The following is a 20,319-nucleotide window of genomic DNA, read 5'->3' as shown; positions in this document are numbered from 1 at the left end:
GGCGCAGGTACGGGGCGCGGGGGGGGGGAGTCCCCGCGGCCGCCTCCGGGCCCCCGGGCGGGGGTCACCCCCCGGCCCCGTCCGAGGGAGGGGGGAAGGAGCGAGGCCTCACGCGGGAGCGGCGCGCGTCCCGCCGGCCCCGGGCTCCTCTTCTGAGAAGTGAGAAGTGGAAAAAAATAAAAAGAAAAAAAAAAAAAAAAAGAAAAAAAGAACAAATCAGGGACTGGAAGAATGCAGCCGCAGCAATGTGCTGGCTGCCGCGGTGCTGCAGCCGCCGGGCTCTGGCGAGGCCGATAAGGAGCTGACGCAGACGCGGTGCCTGCTGCCGGCAGGACGAGGCCCCGGGACGGCGGCGAGGGGCGCTGGGAAGCCGAGCACCGGCTCCGAACGCAGGGCACGGCACGAGGGCGTTTGGAGCCGTGATTTAAGGGCTGAAACGCGGCGGGGGCTGCCCGCGCCTCAGACGGGGCCGGGGCAGGACGGGCTCCCAGCGCTGCCCGGGACGTGCCCGGAGCAGGGACGGGAGCGGAGGCTCGAGCCCAGTCCCTGCGGTGAGGCCCTGCGGGAGCGGGGACAGCCACAGCCCCCTGGCTGCTCCAGGCCTGGCTCTTGGTTAGGAACGGAAGGAAACATAAATAATACAGAAACCACCCAAATGATAGCTACTGGGCTGCTTTATTTAGGTGCGCCGTGAGTGGTCTGTGGGGAATCTCAACGCTGTGGTCAGAAGCCAGCAGAGCTGGAAACCCTCTCGGGCTGCCCCAGGAGCTCAGGAGAGGAGCAGAGCCCCTCAGCAGCCTCCTTGCTCCTGGCTGCCCCGGCCCGGCCCCGTCCAACCCTCTGGGCTGCCCCGGTCTGCCCTGGTGCAGCCTCCTGCTGTGGGTGCTGGGGGGGGGATGGCCCGGCACAGCCGCCGGGCAGGATTCACTCCCCAAATCACCCCCCAAATGCTGGGCGGGGGTTAAGAGCCCCAGGGCAGGAGAGGAGGGGACGCACGGGCAAGGTTTGGCCGCAGGGGCACCCAAGTGGCTGCGTGGGGCTGGGGCAGGCAGGATAGGGCCTGGCAGGGCCGTGCACCCGAGGTGCCAGCCCATGGCTCCACGCTGGCTCGGGGCAGAGCCAGGCCCTGATAAGCGGCCGCTTCCCGGGTGTGCAGCACGGGTGCCGCAGCAGGACTTTGCCCTGCACAGTGCCACGGCTGGCGGACGATGCCGGGCAGCGGCAGTGATGGGGAACCTCCCAGCCCCGCGGGTCTGGCTCCTCGCGGCTCCTCTGCTGCAGGGGTGCCGCGGCTGCAGCAGCCCTGGGGGTCAGGGACCCCCCGCAGCCCCCGCAGCACGGCCCCAGGGAGCTGAGCCCGGCTGTTCCCTCTGCCACTGCTGCCATTGCCCCTGCAGCGAGGAACCCACAGTGCTGCGGAAGCCTTTAGGGTGGTTTTGGGCCTTCTTGAGTTGACCCCCCTGGAAAGGTCACTGCTGCCCCCCCCCAGCCCTCCCCAGCCTTCCCCAGGGCGTTCGTGGGGTGAGCAAAGGGAAGGTGCCCTGGCCTGGGCGTGTGGCGGCAGCGTGCCGCTTGCTCCACCTGCGGACGATGCCCGGCTGACACGTGGCATCCAAAGTCCCACCGGTGAAGCGGCTGCGCCCACCGGGAGCAGTGGGGTGCTGGGCTCCCTGCCCCGGGGGCAGGTCACCGCCACGGGCTGCGGGACATCTCCCTGCAGCAGCGGGTGGGGATTTCTACACCACAGCTGCAGTCCGTCCACCGGGGCTGCTGAGGTCTGCTCAGTCTTTTGGGTCTTCTTAATTTGCTTTCCACTGGCAGCAGTGATTGAGCTGCTCTTCTTCACAGTAATTAAAGATCAGGCTCTGGCTGGAGCTCTTAGCGGAGCCGTGTGTCATGCTGACTGTTCACTGGGGATTGCTCCCAAAAACCAAGCAGGCGCCCACATCTCCCACCTGTCCCGGAGGTGTTCACCCCAGCCCCCGGCTGGGAAGCCTTTCCCTGAACTACTGGGGTGGGCAGCCCAGAGGAAACATGGAACACTATTTTTCCTGTTTTTGAAGGACAGGCAAAAAAATACAAAAGGCATGTCTGCGAAGCCGCTGCTGTCACCAGCATGCGTGCCCAAGCTCATGGCAGAAAGCAGGAACCTCTCCTGACAAGTCCAGAAACTTCGAGACAGTCGAAGTCTCCATTCAGAAAAGCAGACTTGCATGTGTGTGTTTTTGTAATAGATACAGGATCAAATCTGACCCAGATCCAGAATTTCCAGGAGGGAGAAGCGTTTCCGTAGGTGCCCTGCAGTCTCTCTGCTGACTCTCGCTCTCCTCGCCCCGCTACAGGTGGGGGCTGCGCTCGAGGCCGCGCTGCCAGGAGGGTTGCGGCGCACGGGGCCTGGCGAGCAGAGCGGGGTGCCCCTCTGCGGCCAGCTCTCAGGGTGTTTTCCCTGCTGGGCAGGGGGAGGAGACCGGAGAAGGAGAGAGGGCCGAGCCCCCTTCCCGCTCCAGGCCGTGGGACAGAAGACGAGAGCCGACGTTACCGGGCCTGGCACGGGCAGGGCAGCGCTGCAGGTGCCAGGGGGTCCCGGCGGGTCCCGGGGTCCCTCCCCAGCACTGCCTGCGGCTGCTGCCCACCTCCTGCTTCTGGTTTTGGAGCAATCCGTGCTGACCATGGGGCTGACAGCAACGGGCTCAGGAGCTGGGGAAGTTTGAGAGGTTTCTGACAAAACAGAGGGGCTTTGTAGTGAGGAATGAACCTTCCTGCAGAAACGCTTCCCTCGCCTCCAGGATGTTATTCCTGGCCGAGGCCGGTGAGACGCAGACGGACGCCTGCCTCCCAGCCCTGCCACCACGGGGCTGTCCCAGCACTGCCGTTTCCAGAGCCAGGGCACCTGTAAGAGCAGCGAACACCTCAACACCTCCACACGCAGCACTGGGAAGGTAAATTCAGCCAAGGAAGCTGGGCTTCCTCCCCATTTGTGAGGGCAGCCCTGGTGTAGGCACAGGAAGGAAGGAGGGAAGCACCCCGAGCCCACTGGGACAGGAGCACAGCCACCGGGCAGCTCGCCCAGTCTCCTGCCATGGGAGCACCGTGCCACGGAGCTGGGGCACTGGCACTCCCCCAGCCCCTGCTGAAGACGCTCTGCACCAAACAGAAGCAGCTGTGATCAAGAAGAGGCTGAGCTCAGCTTCTGGAGGGCTGTGCCAGGACCTCTGGGCTCTGCCGGGCACAGCCGTGGATCACAGCACCCAAGGTGGGGGACACGACCCCACAGGGCTCTGGGCTCCGTCCCAGCCCACGCCTCACCCCGGAGCCACGCGCGGCCGCACGCCCAGCCCCTGCCTGTGGGGCACCGGAGCACTCAGCTGGGGCAGAGAGATGAAAAAGGCCAGGACCCCCCCTCACCTCTGCCACCCCAACATGCAGGGCTGTGGCACCTCAGTCTCCAAAACCAAGACAGGCTTCCTGCTTGCTTTCAAATTAGGTTTTTAATTAAATAAATAACGGCGAGGGGTCTTCAAGGCAGTATCACTTCACAGTGTAGGGCTTGGGGGTGAGGGGACGAGTCCAGCATTGGGAGCGTCTCAAAGTGAATGTGCTTTGTAAGAAGGAAAAAGAAAACCCCAAGAAAACCAAAACCAAACCTCCCCCCGTGACTCCCCGCCCTGCCCCAGCCCTTTTCACCCCTCTCCCTTACAGTTATGTGGGAAAAGCGCTGCGCTCATGTTGAAAGACCCCATGCGAATCTGTAAACAACACTGAATAATATAAATAAGAGACATTTCTGCCTCCTCCAGCCTCTCCTCTCCCTTCACTGGGGCTTGAAACAAACCAAAGAAAAATGGTTTCAGGAAAAACTAAGAACATTCTTGGCTGATGGAGAGGAGACGCCAAGGCCTGACCCTCCCTGGGAGGGCTGCAGATGCTCTCACCCTGCCACCTCCTCCCCTTCCAGCCAAGCAGCTTCCTCTCTCCCCCAGAAAAGGGGAATCACAGCCTGGGAAGTTCCACTATGGAGCGGGCACTTGTGTTTGCTTTCTGTTTCCAGCAGCTGGGAGCAGCCAGAGGTGAGACCTCCATTCTACAGCACGTTTCACAGAGCAACACCTGGCCACGAGAGCGGTGTCTGCAGCTCGGCGCCTCCTAGCAGGGCTGGCTGGGGACCGAAACAAGCACCCACCCCACTCACGTAGGCGAATGGGTCTGGGGCCTGAAAGGGGGAGATGAGGTCTGATCCTAAGCTACCCCATGAAGCTGTCTGGTGCTGTCTCCAAGCCCCTGCTGCAGGAGTGAGCACAACCTCGCTGGGCCGGGTAAAAGGGGGTCCCAGGCTGATGCCTTTACTCATCTTCCAAACCCACAGAAGCAGCTGCAGGATCAGCGCCTGAAGACCTCTACCAAATTAAGCAAAAAGACTCAACCTGAACCCTTCCCAAGCAGAGAAAATGGCTGGAGGAAGGGAACATCTGCGTTAGAGCCCTGCCCAGCAAGTCAGCAGTGTTCCCTGCATGGAAAAAGGGAATGAGAACACGTGGACATAAGCCAGTGACGAGCCCCAGACCTGGCACATAAGCGGGACGCAGACCAGCTCCGACTCAGCGCACCCACAGCCGCTCCTCTGAGCCAGCACAGCTCTGCACAGCCGCTGGCCGCTTCGGTGCCGACCCTCGGCCCCTCCTCAAAACGCCACTGGCAGCAGGGACACACGTTTCTCTCAGAAGAGAGAGATTTTTGGCGATGTTTTAGAAGAACGGAGGCAGGTGGGAAGGGGCAGGGCTGCGCTGGGCACGCTCTCCTGCCTGCCTCTCGGCGCTAGCAGTGGTGTCCGACGCAGGGTGCGCGGGGAGCTGAGGTGCCCGCAGTGTGCACAGCGCTAGGAAGGAGGCACGGCCCTGCTGTGGTGACTCCAGGGAGACACGGGCTGGAAGCTCCCTCCTGCCATCACGCACATCCTCACCCGGTTCACTGTCACTGCCCGGGGAGGTCAGGCAGCGGCTGCCCCTTCCCAACACCTGCGCAGTGGCAGCTGCTGCTTCTCCACTTCCACAATTCTAGCTTCAGGCACCCAACAAAGCAAGGGTCAACTCAGCGATCACCATCCCCTTCTGGCCCTCTCTTCCTGCGTCCAGCTCCTCCTCCTTCCCCAGCTAGCGAGTTTTTTGGAAGGAGCTGAGGCGTTACAGAGGTGGCAGCTGCGTTTCACCCTCCTGAAGTGCAGCAGGGCCAGAAACGATCGAGTTATTCACCGCCACGAACAAAGGGGGCAGCAGTGCAGCACTGAAGGCCAACATCACTTTGGGTCTAGCACCGCCTCGACTCCCAGCTCAAGATCTCCCTGGCCCAGTTCATGGCAGAGCACCCCAAGGGAAGGCGGGACGGGCTTCAGCATGCACAACACTGCCGCACCGTGCAGCGCCCCTTCCGAGACCCGAAGCTTCAGCCAAAGGACTGGAACAGGCGACACCCCAGCCGGAGCTGGCGGCAGTGTGGGCAGGGAGCAACGCACAGCCCCGGGAGGTCTGAAGGCAGGACTGCGAGCGCCTGTTACGGTCCTCAGCTCGGGAGCGCAGGATAGCTGTGAGAAGGGGCCCGGGGAGAAGGACTGCTACTGCAGCACACCGTGCGGGTGAGCAGCCACGACTCCTCACCTTCCTTTGGCGTCGCCATGCCCATCTCCACTGGTGAGCAGCCCTGCAGCCCAGGCAGGCTGTGCTCCATGCTGACTTCCTAAGCTCTTGGACCTCCAGACTGCATCCTCTGCCCCAGCCCCAAAGTGCCTGCGACACATCCCTGTTCTCAACACATTTTTGCACTCAGACCGTTCCACTGGAGCCAGAGGACACCTCCCTGGTCCTGGGGGCAGGGACTCTCCCAACAGCCTGGCAAGACCTGGGGTGACACACGGTCAACAAAATGGGGGGCCGTGGGCCTCCCCCCTCACCCAAGCTGGCCACCAGCTTTGTGTGATTGTGTCGGAACATGCTGGAGCAGAAACGTGTTTGGTTTCACTGTAGCCTTGGATCAAGGAGGATGGAAAGACGGATTCTGACCAACAGCTCCATACTGTCCCTAGAGAACAGTGGAAGTTCCAGGATTTCACTCAGTCAGGTCAAAGTCCTTGGTGGATTTGTGACAGGTTTGTGACTGAAGACTCTCACTGTGACAAGGGCTCTGACCGAGCCACGGGTGCTGGGCAGGCCTGATGAGCAGTCAGAAAACTATTTACATCTCCAATGCCAATGAGGCCAAAATCTGTGACCGATAAGGACACTTGCGCAGGGGCCACCACTGCCTCTGTGTCTCTGTCCAAATCCACAGGGCCAGCAATTAAAGGTAAGCCCTCATTAATGTCTGCAGGGAGAGTGAAGTCCATGGTTATCGTCTCACCAGAGCTTTGCAACGTCTCCTGCTTCTCTGCTAGTCCTGGTCCTGCCGGCGGCAAAGCATAGAGCCCCGTGTCGGAGGGGGTGACAGGATGCCGTGTGCAGGAAGCCGAGAGCGTGCCTGAGGAGGTCTCCTCGGCGGGGTCGAAGGAACAATTCGTCTCCGAAGGAGTACTGCACTCATAGCCCTGCCCCGACTCGCTCATGCTGCCCAGGCTGCAGGCTGTGCTCTCCACGCTCAGAGGCTCTGCGCACCACAGAGGAGGGAAGTGCACGGACGATGGACAGACAGGGAGGAAGAAAGGGTGGGAGGCAGCAAGTGAAATAAAACTAGAGTCAGTCCATAACGTATAAAAAACAGAATCCAGCTCAATCCCACCTAACCAGAACAGTATTTGTTTGATGGCAAAGATGTTTCTTTATTATAGCAACCAAAACTCCTGACAGCATCTACCAATGAAAGGCAAGATGCAGACAGCAGACAGGAGGCCACCAGTATTTCTATGGAAATTAAGGGAAACCTCAAATGAGATTCTGAGATGAACCCAACCCTAAATCCTGTCCCCTCAAGCGTACGTCTCCTGGCTGGTGCTAACACAAAGCCCTTGTCCGTGGTAGGACAGAGAGAGGGAATGAACCCGTTTCAGGCTTTCTGTGAGTCTTCTTACAGCCACCTCTCTCTGACGGCAGCTAACAGGCACAGACTGACTTCTGGTGTTTTAAATCCACCTCTGGAGGACGTGCCAGTGTCCGCTAATTAAGGCAGGTGCACTGAAAGCAACTGCCTGCCTCCGGTACCCAAAGCTCACACAAATTCTCTTGCTTTGGGAACGACTTAGGCCATCCCTCCACATCTGAAGCAGGACCAACTCTAAAGGAGCCGGTACTGCTCAGCGTAGGGACAGGCAACCCTCCTTTACCTACACCACACTGCCCAGGGCTGGCGTTTGACTCAGGGCAGAAAGGGAGCACACTGGCAAGGGGCAGGGAGAAGAGCAGTGGCTGGATAACAGCAACACGAGAAAGGCAAAGGAGGGTCTGTGCTGCTGAGGGAGGGAGGGGAGCTGTCCCCGTGGCAGACAGAAGAGAAGGCAGTTACCTGTGCTCTCAATTGCTAGCTGATCTTGGCCAAAGTGAGAGTCCAGGCAGCTGGTGGCAGAGGGAATCGGTGGGGAGCTCCGAGAACGACTGGCGTTTTCTACCTCACCCCCATCCAAGTCATTGTCGGCGTAATCCCTGTGGGGAAAGACAGACAGAACTGTGACCACCCGCTGGGCAGAAAGATACAGGCAGGAGAAACAGTGACTGGGATTAAAACCCACCAACAAATAAAGCAGCAGGGCTGTAGAGGCCTCACGAGGAGGAATGGAGGAACGTCCATACCCACGGTTAAGTCAGGGTGCCTGAGACCAGCCCACATCAAACCAGAATGGGCTGTGAAGCTTCCCAAACACAGAGCTCTGCCCCCCGGCTCTCTGACTCTTCCATAACAAAACAAATGGCCAAATACTCTCCGCAGGGAGCAGCCAGCTTCATGGGATGATTGCACTGGGTTGTGACAATGTCAGCATGCCAGCAAAGAGCAAGAGACAAAAAAAATATTTTCTACCATGGGGAAATTTGAGATTTCAGGTATTTTCCTGTCTTGAGTCAGAAGAAAAAAGCTAAGACTTAAACATTTTTCAAGCTCTAACAGCTAATATTTTTAATTGATTTAACTTAAATATTTCATTTTGACCTCTTAAAACATTTCAGTTTCAACCTTTTTGAAAAGTATTTGCTGTAATTAACATATATTTCAAAGCAAAGAATTTGCCTCGAAGGTTATTTGCAGGGAAATAAATTAATTCTCCAATAATCAGAAACAGGGTATTTTTGTATGTAAAAAAATCCCTTCCCAAAATTGCATCCGACTGAATTACTTTTTGAGATCAGCCCTGAATCCCTGACCATAACCTTAATCTTTCTTGTGAATGCATTTATCTGAAAGAAAACACTATTTTCTGACACAAGAAAGTCCACATCCAAGCAAATAACTGCTTAAGTGTCCCCTCCCACGCTAACAGTGCATTATGCTCCGAGAACACCCCATGAACCTCTGCATGCTCCCACCCAAGAAACCTTCTAGAGCAGAAAGCGCCGCCTTTAAAGTAGAGGTGCTTTGCAGCCAGGATCGTCACTGGGAGGTTAATATTACTAATTTTAGTGTGAGAATATTCCACGCACGTGGCTCCAGGGTGGAGGACGTACTTCTTCCTTCCTAAACGAGTCTGCTGAGTGAAGTACTCATAGCGCTCTGACTTTTTCCACATGTAGTAATACTCCACGCACTCGCCCACTGACCGGGTGCGGACCTGAGGAGAAACACCACAGTCAGAGCGCCACGCATCCAGACGCGCTTCGTGGAGCAAGGGTTATTCACCCGTTTTATCAGCACAGCAAGTGAAGTGCATTACAGCGATTTACATTGCTATGGACACATCTGCACTGCAGAACAGAAGCAGATACCGAGATTTCCAAGGCGGTAACCGGCCAGAGGAGTAACTCCCCATGGTGCACAATTGTTCTCGCAGACCCCGGTGTGGGTTCACACACAGTACATTCATGCAGGACCTTCCTGCACTTCCAGCAGCACGCTTAACACCAAGAGAGCAAACCTGCATCCATTTTCACTGGCCAGTGTCAACATGCCCACAGTGAATCAGTGGTAGGACTGGACTCTCTGGTTCTGCCAACTCCCAGCATAGCAGCATATGTCCTGGGGCCCAGTTCTCCCTACGACAGCATCTTTCATTCTAGAGGACCCCAGGGGACTTTACAAAACATCCACATGCTCAACTCACTCATTCACAGAAGTACTGCAAGGGCTGAGAGTTTGGAAAGAACTTTTGAGACTCCAGAAAGGGCTAATCAGTAATTAACTGACATCACTCATGCAGGTCAGTGTTGTTTGTGACTTCTCCCACCTGGAAAATAAGGCAGAGCAGGGCAGTGAACAGCCCATCACCTGCTAGCATGAGTCAACACAAAGCCTGGGATTGGAACTCAGCAGTCCTGAACTTCCTGCATCAGCCAAGGCTCAAAATACACTTCTGGTGCAAATGCAACTGCCTCGTTCCCTTTGTCTTACTGTGATGCAGGGGTGAACATTCTTACCTTGTTTGCTTGGATAAGATGAAAGTTTTTCCCATGGACCCTGTAGCCATGTTCAAAATTTCTACATTCTTCCTCGCTCCAGGCACAAAGCTCATCTACAGCAGAAAGAGGGATTGGAGGAAGCATACAGAATCTGGAGGAGTTACACGTGCCTCAGTGTTCGGAGTGGAATCCAGACATAGGGGTTCTCACCTCTGATAACTTTCACATTGAACCGTAACCTCCGTAATGCCTCTTCTGCATTGAAATTGCATTTAACCAGTTCATACAATGCCTAGAAAACAAAAGAAAGTGACTGACAGCAACACACCGCAAGCAGCCCTCTGCATGACTCATGTTTGTCTTGTGAAACTTATTTTTCCCAGGAGCCACTTTTCCACTAACCTAGCATGGCAGCCAGCATACATCATTCCATTTTTCACAGAACTGCATTACAAACCCTAGGACTGAAACGACGCAGTTCTACCAGCAACTCGAGGGATTACAGGTGTGCTCCCGTGTTTCTGCAGATACTGGGTTTATTGTGAGAATCTAAGCTGCCTACCTTAGAGGAAACACAACCGCTCTGGTTTCTTAGTTAGATGTTTGATCTTCTGCCGCCTTCAAAAGACGACAGAGAATTTTATAGAGAACAGATCCAAAATTGTCCTCCTGCAAGCTCTGTCTCAGAGATTTTGGGATACCAAGACAATACAGTCAAAACTAACTGTCCTTTACTTGCCCTGCCCATTCCACATTTTCCACAAGCATCCACAGATGCCTTCCACAAACAGCTTTAGAAGGCAAGTACTAAGCTAGGCAGGGTCTGACCCACTGCAGCCATTTCCTGTCTTCCCAAAAGCAGAGTGAAGGCCCTCAGACTCCATCTGGGAGGCACTCTCACTTATCCATGAAGCAGGAGCAGAGGATCACAAAAGTTAGATACCAGTCTCTTTTCAAGTGGGTCTCATTCAAGATCTCTGAAGGAAGTGCTGCACCACTACGCCAGCATCGTTCTAATATCTCTGGCTGCGAGATTTTACCTGTTCATTGTCCTTCACCATCTCTCCTTCTGGCAGGCTGCTGCTAGACAGCTCATCCCACCGCCGCTTCACTGCACAATATAGGAACTCTTCAACCTCTCTCTCAGGAAGGATGTTTGGGTCCCAAAGCAGCTGATCTTCATTTTCATAGACTAACAGAAAAAAAAAAAAAAAAAAAAAAAAAAAAAGAAATAAGCTAATCAGAGAATCCCACTGCTTTTAAGAAATGCTCTGCATGTCTGGGCCTGGCAGAGGCAGAAGAAGGGAGAAAATCTTTGCTTGGACTCCTAACCTGGCACTAGGGATGACGACCATCTGTGTGAACGTGCTGCATTTTCCCCTCCTGATTTTGGAGGCAGATAAGCTTACTACTGCTTATACCTCTTTTAGAGCCCTAGGCACAGGCTCGTCTGGTTTCTGCTTCTTCAGAGGGTTGGCTGACAAGTTTTTTGTTACCATGCTCTCAAAGGCTGTTGCTTTGATTCATCAATCGTGGCAACTTAAAAACCCCATGTTCTAAGTTGTGTTTTCCCACATATAGTAAACAAAAGGACTAGGAAGCAAAGGCAGCTTTGAGCTATAAGCCTGGCTTAGGCTCAAGACCCCCTCTGTCCTAAGCACAAAACTAAGCATCTGCAAGGCTGTCACGTTCCTGTGAGCTGCTCCACCTGGACAAAACAGCAGCAGCACACTGCAGCACTGAGTGGTTCTTGCTCTTGGTCCATGAGAACAAAGCACACAACCATGCAGACAGAGGGTTAAGTAAAATTGCAGCACAGAGGAAAGCAAGAAGAGATTCTGCAATAAAAATAACCAGAAATACAGTGATTTTTCTATTCAGATAACCATAGAATGGCTTGTGTTGGAAGGGACCCTAAAGATCACCTAACTCCAACCCCCTTGACACAGGGAGGTTATAGGGGTCATAATAACACGAGCACCCTATGGGATTTACTTGTTCGTGTATTTCTACAGGCAAAGGAACCCACTCCTTAGCCATGTAAAATCAGGTCAGAGGAAGTACAGACAGGGCACAGAAGACCACCATCTGGATCTACTGCAAGTTTCATCTCATTTTGCACTGATGCAAATGTACAGGCTACGGGAAACAGGCACTAAATCCATGGTCTTCAGTACAGAAGTACTGAGAGTATCGTAAACTTCCTGATTAAGTGACAGTAAAAAGTTCTGAGAACTACAGCAAGAAAATCTGAAATGGTACCTGCAAAACTGATAACTTTTATCTCCTTAAATCATTTGCTTAGTCTGCTAGGTTAAAAGAACTAGGGAGGAAATGAGTCATTTTTAAAGAGGTGGTTTTCTGTTAGCTATCTTCTTCAGAAGTTCAACAAGCTGCTGCCAGAATTACACTAGTTATTAGACAATCTGCAAATCAAGGCAACTCTATCTACTCTGCAGACACGCTATCACATTTGGAACTGATTAGTTCCAGGGAGTACTACATGAAAAACACTCTTGCTACTTCAGGAAGACGTCAGAGAAAAACAAATTAGAGCATCTCCCTCTTTGGCCACAGCTGAGCCCCCTTTCTCCAAACCTGTCATCCCACCAAGCCAGTCTTCACTGTGTGTCTGTAGCTGTGTCACTCGCCAAATTCAGATAAGCTAGTTTAAAAGCTAGCCTAGGTACAGCTGTAAATTTTGATGTCATTACTGAGAGGTGCTAAGCCTAGACATGCAGAGCAGAACTGGTGAACTGAGCCCCTTCAAATGGCCAGGCCAGCAGCCCTACAACCAAACAAGATACGTAAAGCAAGTGGCCTTACCTTTTTCACTGTGCCTGTTCAAGTGGAGGATGGGAACAGTGGCTTGGTACTGAGGTCCAACCATGATCTCCTGAAACACCATCACAGAGAAGTCAGTAAATCGAAATGGAACACACTCCGCATAGGCAATGAAGTGTACCGCATGATTTAAGGGCTATGACACCACGAGGCCAACATATATCAGCAGTCCCCAGTGTCACCATTACTTCTCGGGAGCCTTGACTTACTTTATAGGGTAACTGGAAAGATTTACAACCAACCAGATCATACTTTAGGGACCTTAGGTATTTACACAGTTTTAATGTTAAAGATATATAGCAAATAGCTAGAGCTGGAGATAAAGAAATGCTAAAGGTCTCCTGCAACCTTCATAACCAGGATGAATTCGGAAGTCTGCTCCTCTCTTTCATATGATGGTTCCCCCTCAGTAAAACCCACTGGGAACATCGCACAGCAATTCACTTTTACAGGGCTATGGATTGCAGTTCTGATTTACCAAGGCAACAACAGCATTTTCCATATCTGAAGCAGAAAATAGTTTCAGATGCAGATTTCAAGATCATATAAAAAATACACTTTGCAACCCATGTCTGCCACTGCCTTCCACAAAATGCAAGACTGAGCAAAAGGAAGATAAAGAAAGAAAACTTCTTGGGGAAATACCACAGTGCTTTGGCGTCATGCTTTCCCCAAATTCAGGCCCATTGCCTCAGCTCCCCTTCTGGATGCACTCTGATCATTTACCTTCTTACACTCGTTGGATGGGATGGAGTCCTCCTCTGAATCCTCAGCCATGGAGGAAGCACATGGAGATGAACATGGCTCTTTGTCTTCATCAGCAAGAAAGTTGTTTGCTTTGTGGGAAAGGAAGAGATCTGTTGTCATGAAATGGTTTATTACTACTGCTCTATGTTCCTCCCATCCCTTTATTTTCTGTCTTAAAGTTACTTTCAGCATGGTCCTCAGTGACTACTTACCCATATTTAAAAGCAGAAAATGGAAATAAGACAATTTGCACACTTGCCATGCAGGTGGTGCCAACCAACCTGGAGAACTCAGACTCCCTCATTTTGCAAGACAGCAGAAGGAATAAGATCACTTTATACCAAGTCTCCCATTCCCTCTGGCTTCCTGCACATTCTGATGTTTAGGAACTGCCACAACGTATCAGACCAGTAGCACTACCGAATGTATTCACTTGTAGAGGTGTCAGACCCAGCAAATTGTAATTACAACAGGCAGCAAAACATTTCTCACCTTACCAATGTTGTGAGTTACAGCTAAAGACAATTTGCTCCTGATCCCCCTGCACATCTACACTCACATCCTAACTGGTGCTGGGTGAACCCACTGGCACTCAGGTTTATTTGCAGCCCCAGAAAGAACATGGAAAAACGTAACTCAGGAAACTTAGTGACAAAGTAAAGAAATATGTCCCTGCCCTAACCTGCACAAAACATCTAAGTACAAAACAATTACTTAGAAATTAGCAACACATACAGCCAGGCTGGTTTGGGAATAGGTCTGACGCATCATGGGATGTGACGGATGGAGTCAGATCATCAGCTGAAGACTGTGTCTCCTCCTCTTCTTCCCCTGAAAGCAAATCCTTCGCTATTTGTTCCTTTTAACAACAACAAGAAAGTGAAAAATATTTTAAATTAAAAAAAAAAAAAAGCAGGGGGTGGGTGTGTGTGAGGCCTACAGTAAAACATTTCTGGCCAAGGGCGGCCACATCCACAGTCCTCCTCACCCTCCCACAGCTTCTTCAAAGACAGATTCTGCCTTGCACTCCCTGCCGCCCCTGGATTATCCTCCCTAGAAGCACTTCTATAAGCATCAAGAGGAGAATGGCTTCCTATGGAAGCCAGAGAGAGAAGGAGCAAAAGGCCTTTTCTGTAGACCCCCACCCAGCGTACAGAGCTCAAAGACCCCATAAGGAAACAACTTTCTACATCAGCTGGCTCAGAAGGAAGACACAAACCTTCCCTGACCATCCACAGACCCACCTACGTGCAAAGAATTGTTACCTACGTTCCATAAAGGATTTTTACTGCGTCCTTTTCAAAACAGCTCTCCTTCCCCCAGTCTCCTCTATCCCCTGCACACTCACATTTCTGCCCCCTCGCTGGGACACCAGAACTAGGCAGGCCCTTCCCTGGCATTTTCCAAGCTCCACTGGGGAGAGCTACTAGACACCTGAAGCTCTCCGCCAGCTCAGCACCCTACAGCACAGCCCAACAGCACACACCCGAGCTGACAGCTGCTCTTACCTTATCCAGAGTCATATCTGGGAGATTTGGAGTAATATCATTGCTCTCACTGTCCTGCTCAGAGATGGGATCAGATGCCTCATAGCCGTAAAGTGCAAGCAGCTCCTCAAATGGCATTTCACTGTTCTGAGCAAGAGGAAGACAAAGCTTCATCAGGAATGGAACAATCGCTGAGTACAACAGCAGCTGCAGCGAACACACCTGCAGAGGCAGTCAAAGCAGCTCGGCTCTTCTGGGGGCTCTGAATGCCTTGGGCAGTGCTGCACAATGAAGGAGGCATGTCCACCAGGACCCACCACAGCCTGGTCTTAAAGGTATGGACAAGCCTGGAACTTCCACCCCAAACCAATACGGTCAAGGGTATTCTTAGAATATGTTTATTTTTATACTAGGTTTCATGCTGGTGAAGAGTTGCCAAAGAGCAGAACTGTATTTATACAGAAGGGCTGCAGCAAGTCACTGCATTATTCTTGTGCCAGACCCGAAGAGATAATCTGTGAGGAAGGTGCTTTGTGTTCCTCTGAGGCCTCCCCAAAGACTACCCACTGGAGGACCACATCCATCACCTCTGCGGAAAGAACATCGCCCAGCAGCTGATGGCTCTTCAGCAGGGTGGCTGAAGGAATTCCACGTGGTCAGAGCACCTACCTGGCAGACAAAGTCTCCAAAATTTACTGCTGTCACCGGCTGGCAAACCAATTATTTGCTACCCAAATTTAAACCTAAGACCTGTTGATGGGTGGAGCGAAACACAGCACACAGCCGTCAGAGCAAGCAAGACAGTTTCTCACAAAGATCTATGGTACCAGCACTGGCAAAGAAAACAAGAAAATCCAGCAGGTAATTTCCCTTCCCCTCCCGCCTTTACCTGAGAGGCACTGAAACTCTTCTCCAGCTCTTCTAAGGATTTCTGTTTCTCCTGAGTATCTTCCTCTTCTTCCCTTTCCTCCCGTACACCATAGTTCTGCGACAGGATCTCTGCTAGGTTCAGTCGGTGATCAGCCGAGCCCATTGACACAACTGCAGGGATTAAAGAAGTTGGGCATTGGATCATCCTGAACCAAATCTTCAGACGTGACAAAGCTCAGGTTGACCCATCCTCGTGTGTGTGTGGCCATGATAAGGCAGCGGAAGAGATCAGGCAGAAAGGAGTGAGAGGGGCTGGGAAGCACAACCAGCAGAAGTCATTCCGTGAGCACCGTGAGCAAAGCCTGGCTCCTACATTGCAAGCCCCATGACTGACTGAAAGATGTACCTGAAGGTTTTCTGAGTATTTATGGTTCTCTCCTGACTGGATTCCCTGATATGACAACATCCGAATGCACACTGCAGCTTTCCCCTCACTCAAGGCACTTTTAGGATAATTACTATTTACTGGGAGAACCAGCACAGACGCTTCTGGGAGCTTTGGCATTTTTAAGACTTTTTCTTGCCCGTCAAGTGTGATCGGAACCACCCACCAGGTTCCAAACAAGTCGGAAGGAGAAGGGGAGGGGATGGACAGGCTGAGCACAGGAGCCCTGTTTTCTCTGGCAACCAGACCAACGAACAGAAGCACAGACCGTGGCTTTACCTGCGGCACTCTGAAGGCCAGGCTCTCCGGGACATAGGCTGTGGGCTGGGTACGGCACCACCCTCGGACTCTGCCTGCCCACCGAAGCCTTCAAGGAAAGAGAAGAACATGGCTGAGACAACTCTCCATTTTTAAAGGGTAACGCACCTCCAGCCGCTTAACCCCTCCAGCAAACGCAATTAGTTTAGTTTCAAAGCAAAAGTTAATAAACCCACACAGGGTAGCACTGGAAACCGCTGTGCAAAAAGAGCTCTGGCCAGGTTTATTTAACAGCTCTCCCACAGCTCCTCTCTTCGGGGTTCATCACCTTTCCCTCGGTCTCTAAGCGCATGTGGCAGCGTTTCCACTTTACCTTCAGTTTTCCAATAATAATTTATCCCTTCACCAGTTTAAGACCACAGGTCTTTATGGCTTACATCTTACCTAAAAGAAGGATTCTGACCCTAAGCCATCATTCTAAGCACACCCATGCCACGCTGCTTCCAACACCGCATTTTATCAACGGCACGCCAGCTGCCCCCAGCGCCTCGCCGCATCCAGGAGGCTCAGAGGGGTCAGCAAGGAAACTCAGAGCTGAGCGGGCAGCGAGGGGGGCTGGAAGTAGCAGAGGTGAGGTGGAAAGAGGATGAGACAGGTAGACACCGAGAGGAGGCACCTGCTTTCTGGCATGTGGTGCTCGGTCAGAAGTTTAGGCAGCAACAGGGGCTGAGGCCTGGACAACAAGCCCGAACATCTGCAGCTCCTTGGGCTGATGCAGCTGGAAATGCTGTTCATCAAGTTCAGCCTAGGTAGGGAGCAAGGAGGTAATTAGGCAATGCCTCTGAGCTGACTGAGAGCCTCTGACTGCAGCAGGAGCTCCGAGTGCCGGTCCCCCCGGCAGCACTGACACCTCCTCACGGCCCTCGGCCACCTCCCGCTGCTCCCCTCTCAGGCAGGGGGAGCCAGGACTCCCTCAGTGCTTCTGCACAAGGCTCTGAGAACTCAAGGAAATACAGCACAGGTTCAAATCCCAACGGATTCTCTACCAACAGAGCCAGGTATACACCAAAAAAGCCACCCTGGACTTTGGGCTCTGAATTAGTGCCTTCAGGCGTTTCAACGCGCGTTGCAAATTCTGTAACAACTCAGAGCTGGTTGGTTGCGAGATGTAATTACTGCCACGATGCCGGTCTGGAAGGCATCAGAAGATGCTCCCACATGAGAGAAAGATAGAGAGAGGGAGGGAGGGCGAGGATCTTGAAAGCGGCTGTGGAATTCTTGCTCCTTCCTCTTCCCAGACGTTGAAGAGATGCCTCCAGTCCCAGCCGAAGCGAGCTTTAACTCACCGTCCCCGGTGCCTGGTCATTAGCAGCAGGACAGCCCCCCTGGAGACCACCTTGTCAGGCTGCAGACGGAGCCCAACAGCCACACGAGCCAAGAAGAGAAGGGAGGAGGAGTTCCTGGCTAGCAAAAGACGAGGATGGAAAGGGCTCGGCCAACCTCCGTGGGGACAGCCGCGCCAGGAGATGGATTCCCACCTCAGGAGGTGACAGCGCCTCTCTTCTGGGCCCTGCTGGGATGTGACCACGCACAAAGCCCTCTTGGAGAAATCCTCCCAAGCAAATAATCCCATTTTCATGAAAAGGGCACGGGTGTGGATTACACGCCCTCCCTTTTGCCTCGAGTGATCTGCAGAGCTCTTCCCTGAGACCACGACCGCTACATCGATCGCGCCTCCCTGCCGCCAGGATCGATACGGGGCTGCACGCTAAGGACTGGGGAAACGAAGGCCGAAACTGTCAGCCGTGGAAGGGCTGGCTTGAGAAGATGTCAAGAATACCTCAGCATCGATGAGATCTTGTGTCAAAGATCACTGCTGGAACGAGGACTAACAGCCAGGATGCCAGGATGACAAGCCCCTAACTACTCAGGAGTTTATTTCCCCAGAGCAGCACCACAGCACCAGGACAAGCAGGAACTGCTGAGAGGCACCACAAAGCCATCAGCGCTGCTGTGTTTGCATCGAGGAAAGAAGACGCAAGTGGCAGACAGAGACAGCGGCCCACTTGTACACCCAAATTTAAACGTGTGACACTGAACCAACCCCCAAATCATTCACGAATCCAGCAGACCGCGACAAGGACGAACAAGGCAGAGGAGCGGGGGAAAGCCGAGAGCACTGCACGCGTCAGAAAGACAGCAGGAGCGCTGAGGAGGCGCTACCAGGCGTCCCCGCACCACGGGGGCTCTCAGACGAGGTCACAGCAGTGAACTCGGTTACCTGGAGGGTGCCCCCGATGCTGGGGAGCAGCGCCTCCACGTCCGCAGGTCACTCAGCCTCGGGGAGCAGCCCCGCGCTCCCTGCCGCTGCTTTCCTTCCGCCACTCCTGGCTTCTCAGGCACCAGCACAACTTCCCTCTCCCAGAAGTTACACCGGTGTCGGCTGTTTGCAGGCTCCTGTCTTTGCCTTTTCGGGTGACTTCAGCTCTCCCTTCTCAGCTCTGGACTCGAGCTTTTGAGCACAGGAGACGCAGCGACGGCCGCGCCTCGGGCAGCGCTGCGGAGGAAGGGCCCGAGCTCCTCGCACGCCCAGGGCCGCGTCCCAGCACCGCGCTGGCTGCGCCCGTCCCAGCCCTGCCACACGAAGCCCTCCAGGCTGAAGCGGCTCTCGCAAGAAAGCGAGGAAAAAGAGAGAGGGTTTCCTTTCCCAGCCCTCCTGTTTGAACAGCTACAGCGATTTCCTCAGCTAGTTTGGAGGGGGCATCAGGGTCGGTGAGCGAAGCTTTCCTCACTCCTTTGCCCCATCCGTGCCACGTGACACAGATTCGTGTCCTGCGAGCCCCGGCTGGAGCCAGGGGGAAGAGGTAGGGGCAGAAAGGTTTGTTCTGCAGCCCGCACGTCTGAAAGAGCAAAAAAATCAGCGAAGGACAGGACGCGGGGGGGTCTCCTGCACCGCTCACGAGGCCGAGGCTCCGCGGCCCAACCTCACCCGGGACCCCCGGGGCTGAGGCGAGCCGAGAGCACGGGGCCGGGCGGGCAGCAGAGGGGAGCCCCCGCCCGCGGAGCACCCCGAAAACGGAGCCGTGCTCGGGGGGCTCCCGGGAGCCCCGCGACGACCCCGCGCCCCCGGCGGGGCCCTGAGGGCAGCAGCGGGGCCGGTTCGGGGGTGGCCGGGCACGGAGGGGGGGGGGATCGCAACGGCCGGGGCAGGAGGGGCCCCGCTCGGGCCCCGCAGGCCGGTGCCGGGGGCGGCGGCGGGACCCGGTCCCCCCGGAGCCGCCCCTCCGGGACCCCCCGCCCCGCCCCGCCCGCCCCAAAGCCCCGGGGCCGCGGCTCCGCTCTCTGCCGCCGGACCCCGCCCGTGCGGCCCCGCCCGGCCCCGGCCCCGGCCCCGGCCCCGGCCCCGCTCCCGCCCGGCGGCTCCGCGGCGTCCCCGCAGCCCCCCCCAGCCCGCCGGGCCCAGTGCCGGGCCCTCCGCGGCGCCGCTCCCCGGGCCCCGGCCGGGCGCGGGCGGAGCGGGGAGGCCCCGGCCCGGCCCGGCCCCGGTCCCAGTCCCGGCTCCCCCCCCCCGGCGGCTCCGCGCTCACCTCCGCCATGGCCGGGCGCGAGCGGCGGCGGCGGCGGCGGGGGGGGGGCGGGGCGGGGGAGCCGCGGGGCCCGGATGCGGCGGCGGCCGCTGATTGGCTGCGGCGCCGCGAGGGCGGGGGAGCGGCGGGGGCGCGGCGGGGCGGGGGGCGGGGGTCAGGGGGCGGGGGGCGCCGGGGCCGGGGCCGGGGCCGGGGCCGGCGGCGCCTTCCGGGAGCCCCGGGCCTGGCTGCGGGGCCGGCCCCGGGCTCTGCAGCGGGGCTGGGCGCACCCGCGGCGCCCCCCCCGGCCCGGCCCGGCCCGGCCCGGCCCGGCCCCCCGGTGGCGGTCCCGGTCCCGGTCCCGATGGCAGCCGCCGCTCGCCCCGGGCCCGGCGCAGCGCCCCGCGGCTCGGTTCGGGTTCGAGGCCGCGGACCGGAGGCTCGGGCAGCTGCCGCCCGGCTAGGCCGGCCCCGAGCCGCAGCACCGAGCGCCCCCCGGGCCGGGCCCGCGGCCCCGGTGGCACCGGGCGGCCCCGGGGATGGAGCCGCCGGGCCCGGCCGACCCCAGGGGTGCAGCGGGG

The 20,319-nt window shown here is 55.6% G+C and overlaps 1 protein-coding gene across 5 annotated transcripts; it reads right to left on the bottom strand.

The window, feature by feature from the left end:
• Window positions 1–3,469: 3,469 nt before the first annotated feature.
• On the bottom strand, window positions 3,470–19,801 carry MIER2 (MIER family member 2). 5 transcript variants are annotated; one of them, XM_084499088.1, is made up of 14 exons: window positions 19,760–19,800; window positions 16,849–16,977; window positions 16,194–16,281; window positions 15,489–15,640; window positions 14,621–14,746; window positions 13,848–13,971; window positions 13,092–13,201; window positions 12,348–12,417; window positions 10,562–10,713; window positions 9,732–9,813; window positions 9,540–9,634; window positions 8,610–8,737; window positions 7,483–7,619; window positions 3,470–6,630 (listed from the first exon to the last, which is right to left on the bottom strand). In XM_084499088.1, the coding sequence occupies exons 4-14, from the start codon at window positions 15,630–15,632 to the stop codon at window positions 6,155–6,157; spliced, it is 1,644 nt and encodes a 547-aa protein (XP_084355214.1). In that variant the 5' UTR covers window positions 15,633–15,640; window positions 16,194–16,281; window positions 16,849–16,977; window positions 19,760–19,800; the 3' UTR covers window positions 3,470–6,154. The 5 variants fall into 5 exon arrangements, with proteins under 5 accessions (XP_084355214.1, XP_084355211.1, XP_084355212.1 ...); XM_084499085.1 differs by lacking the exon at window positions 16,849–16,977 and having other exon boundaries at window positions 19,760–19,801; XM_084499086.1 differs by lacking the exon at window positions 16,849–16,977 and having other exon boundaries at window positions 8,634–8,737; window positions 19,760–19,801.
• Window positions 19,802–20,319: the final 518 nt, after the last annotated feature.

This window comes from Aythya ferina (assembly GCF_964211825.1).
Source record: "Aythya ferina genome assembly, chromosome: 26".
Lineage (NCBI taxonomy): Eukaryota > Metazoa > Chordata > Aves > Anseriformes > Anatidae > Aythya > Aythya ferina.
The sequence above is the reverse complement of the archived record's forward strand: the minus strand, read 5'-3'. Positions and strand labels throughout refer to the sequence as shown.

What these genes read in the sequence shown, in the direction of transcription:
- MIER2 (XM_084499085.1), bottom strand. An exon ending in ATTCCCAAACCAGCCTGGCT is followed by an intron (nt 13,202 to 13,847) that starts GTATGTGTTGCT and finishes TTTCCCACAAAG; the next exon opens with CAAACAACTTTCTTGCTGAT. An exon ending in CAATGTGAAAGTTATCAGAG is followed by an intron (nt 9,635 to 9,731) that starts GTGAGAACCCCT and finishes TTTCTGCTGTAG; the next exon opens with ATGAGCTTTGTGCCTGGAGC.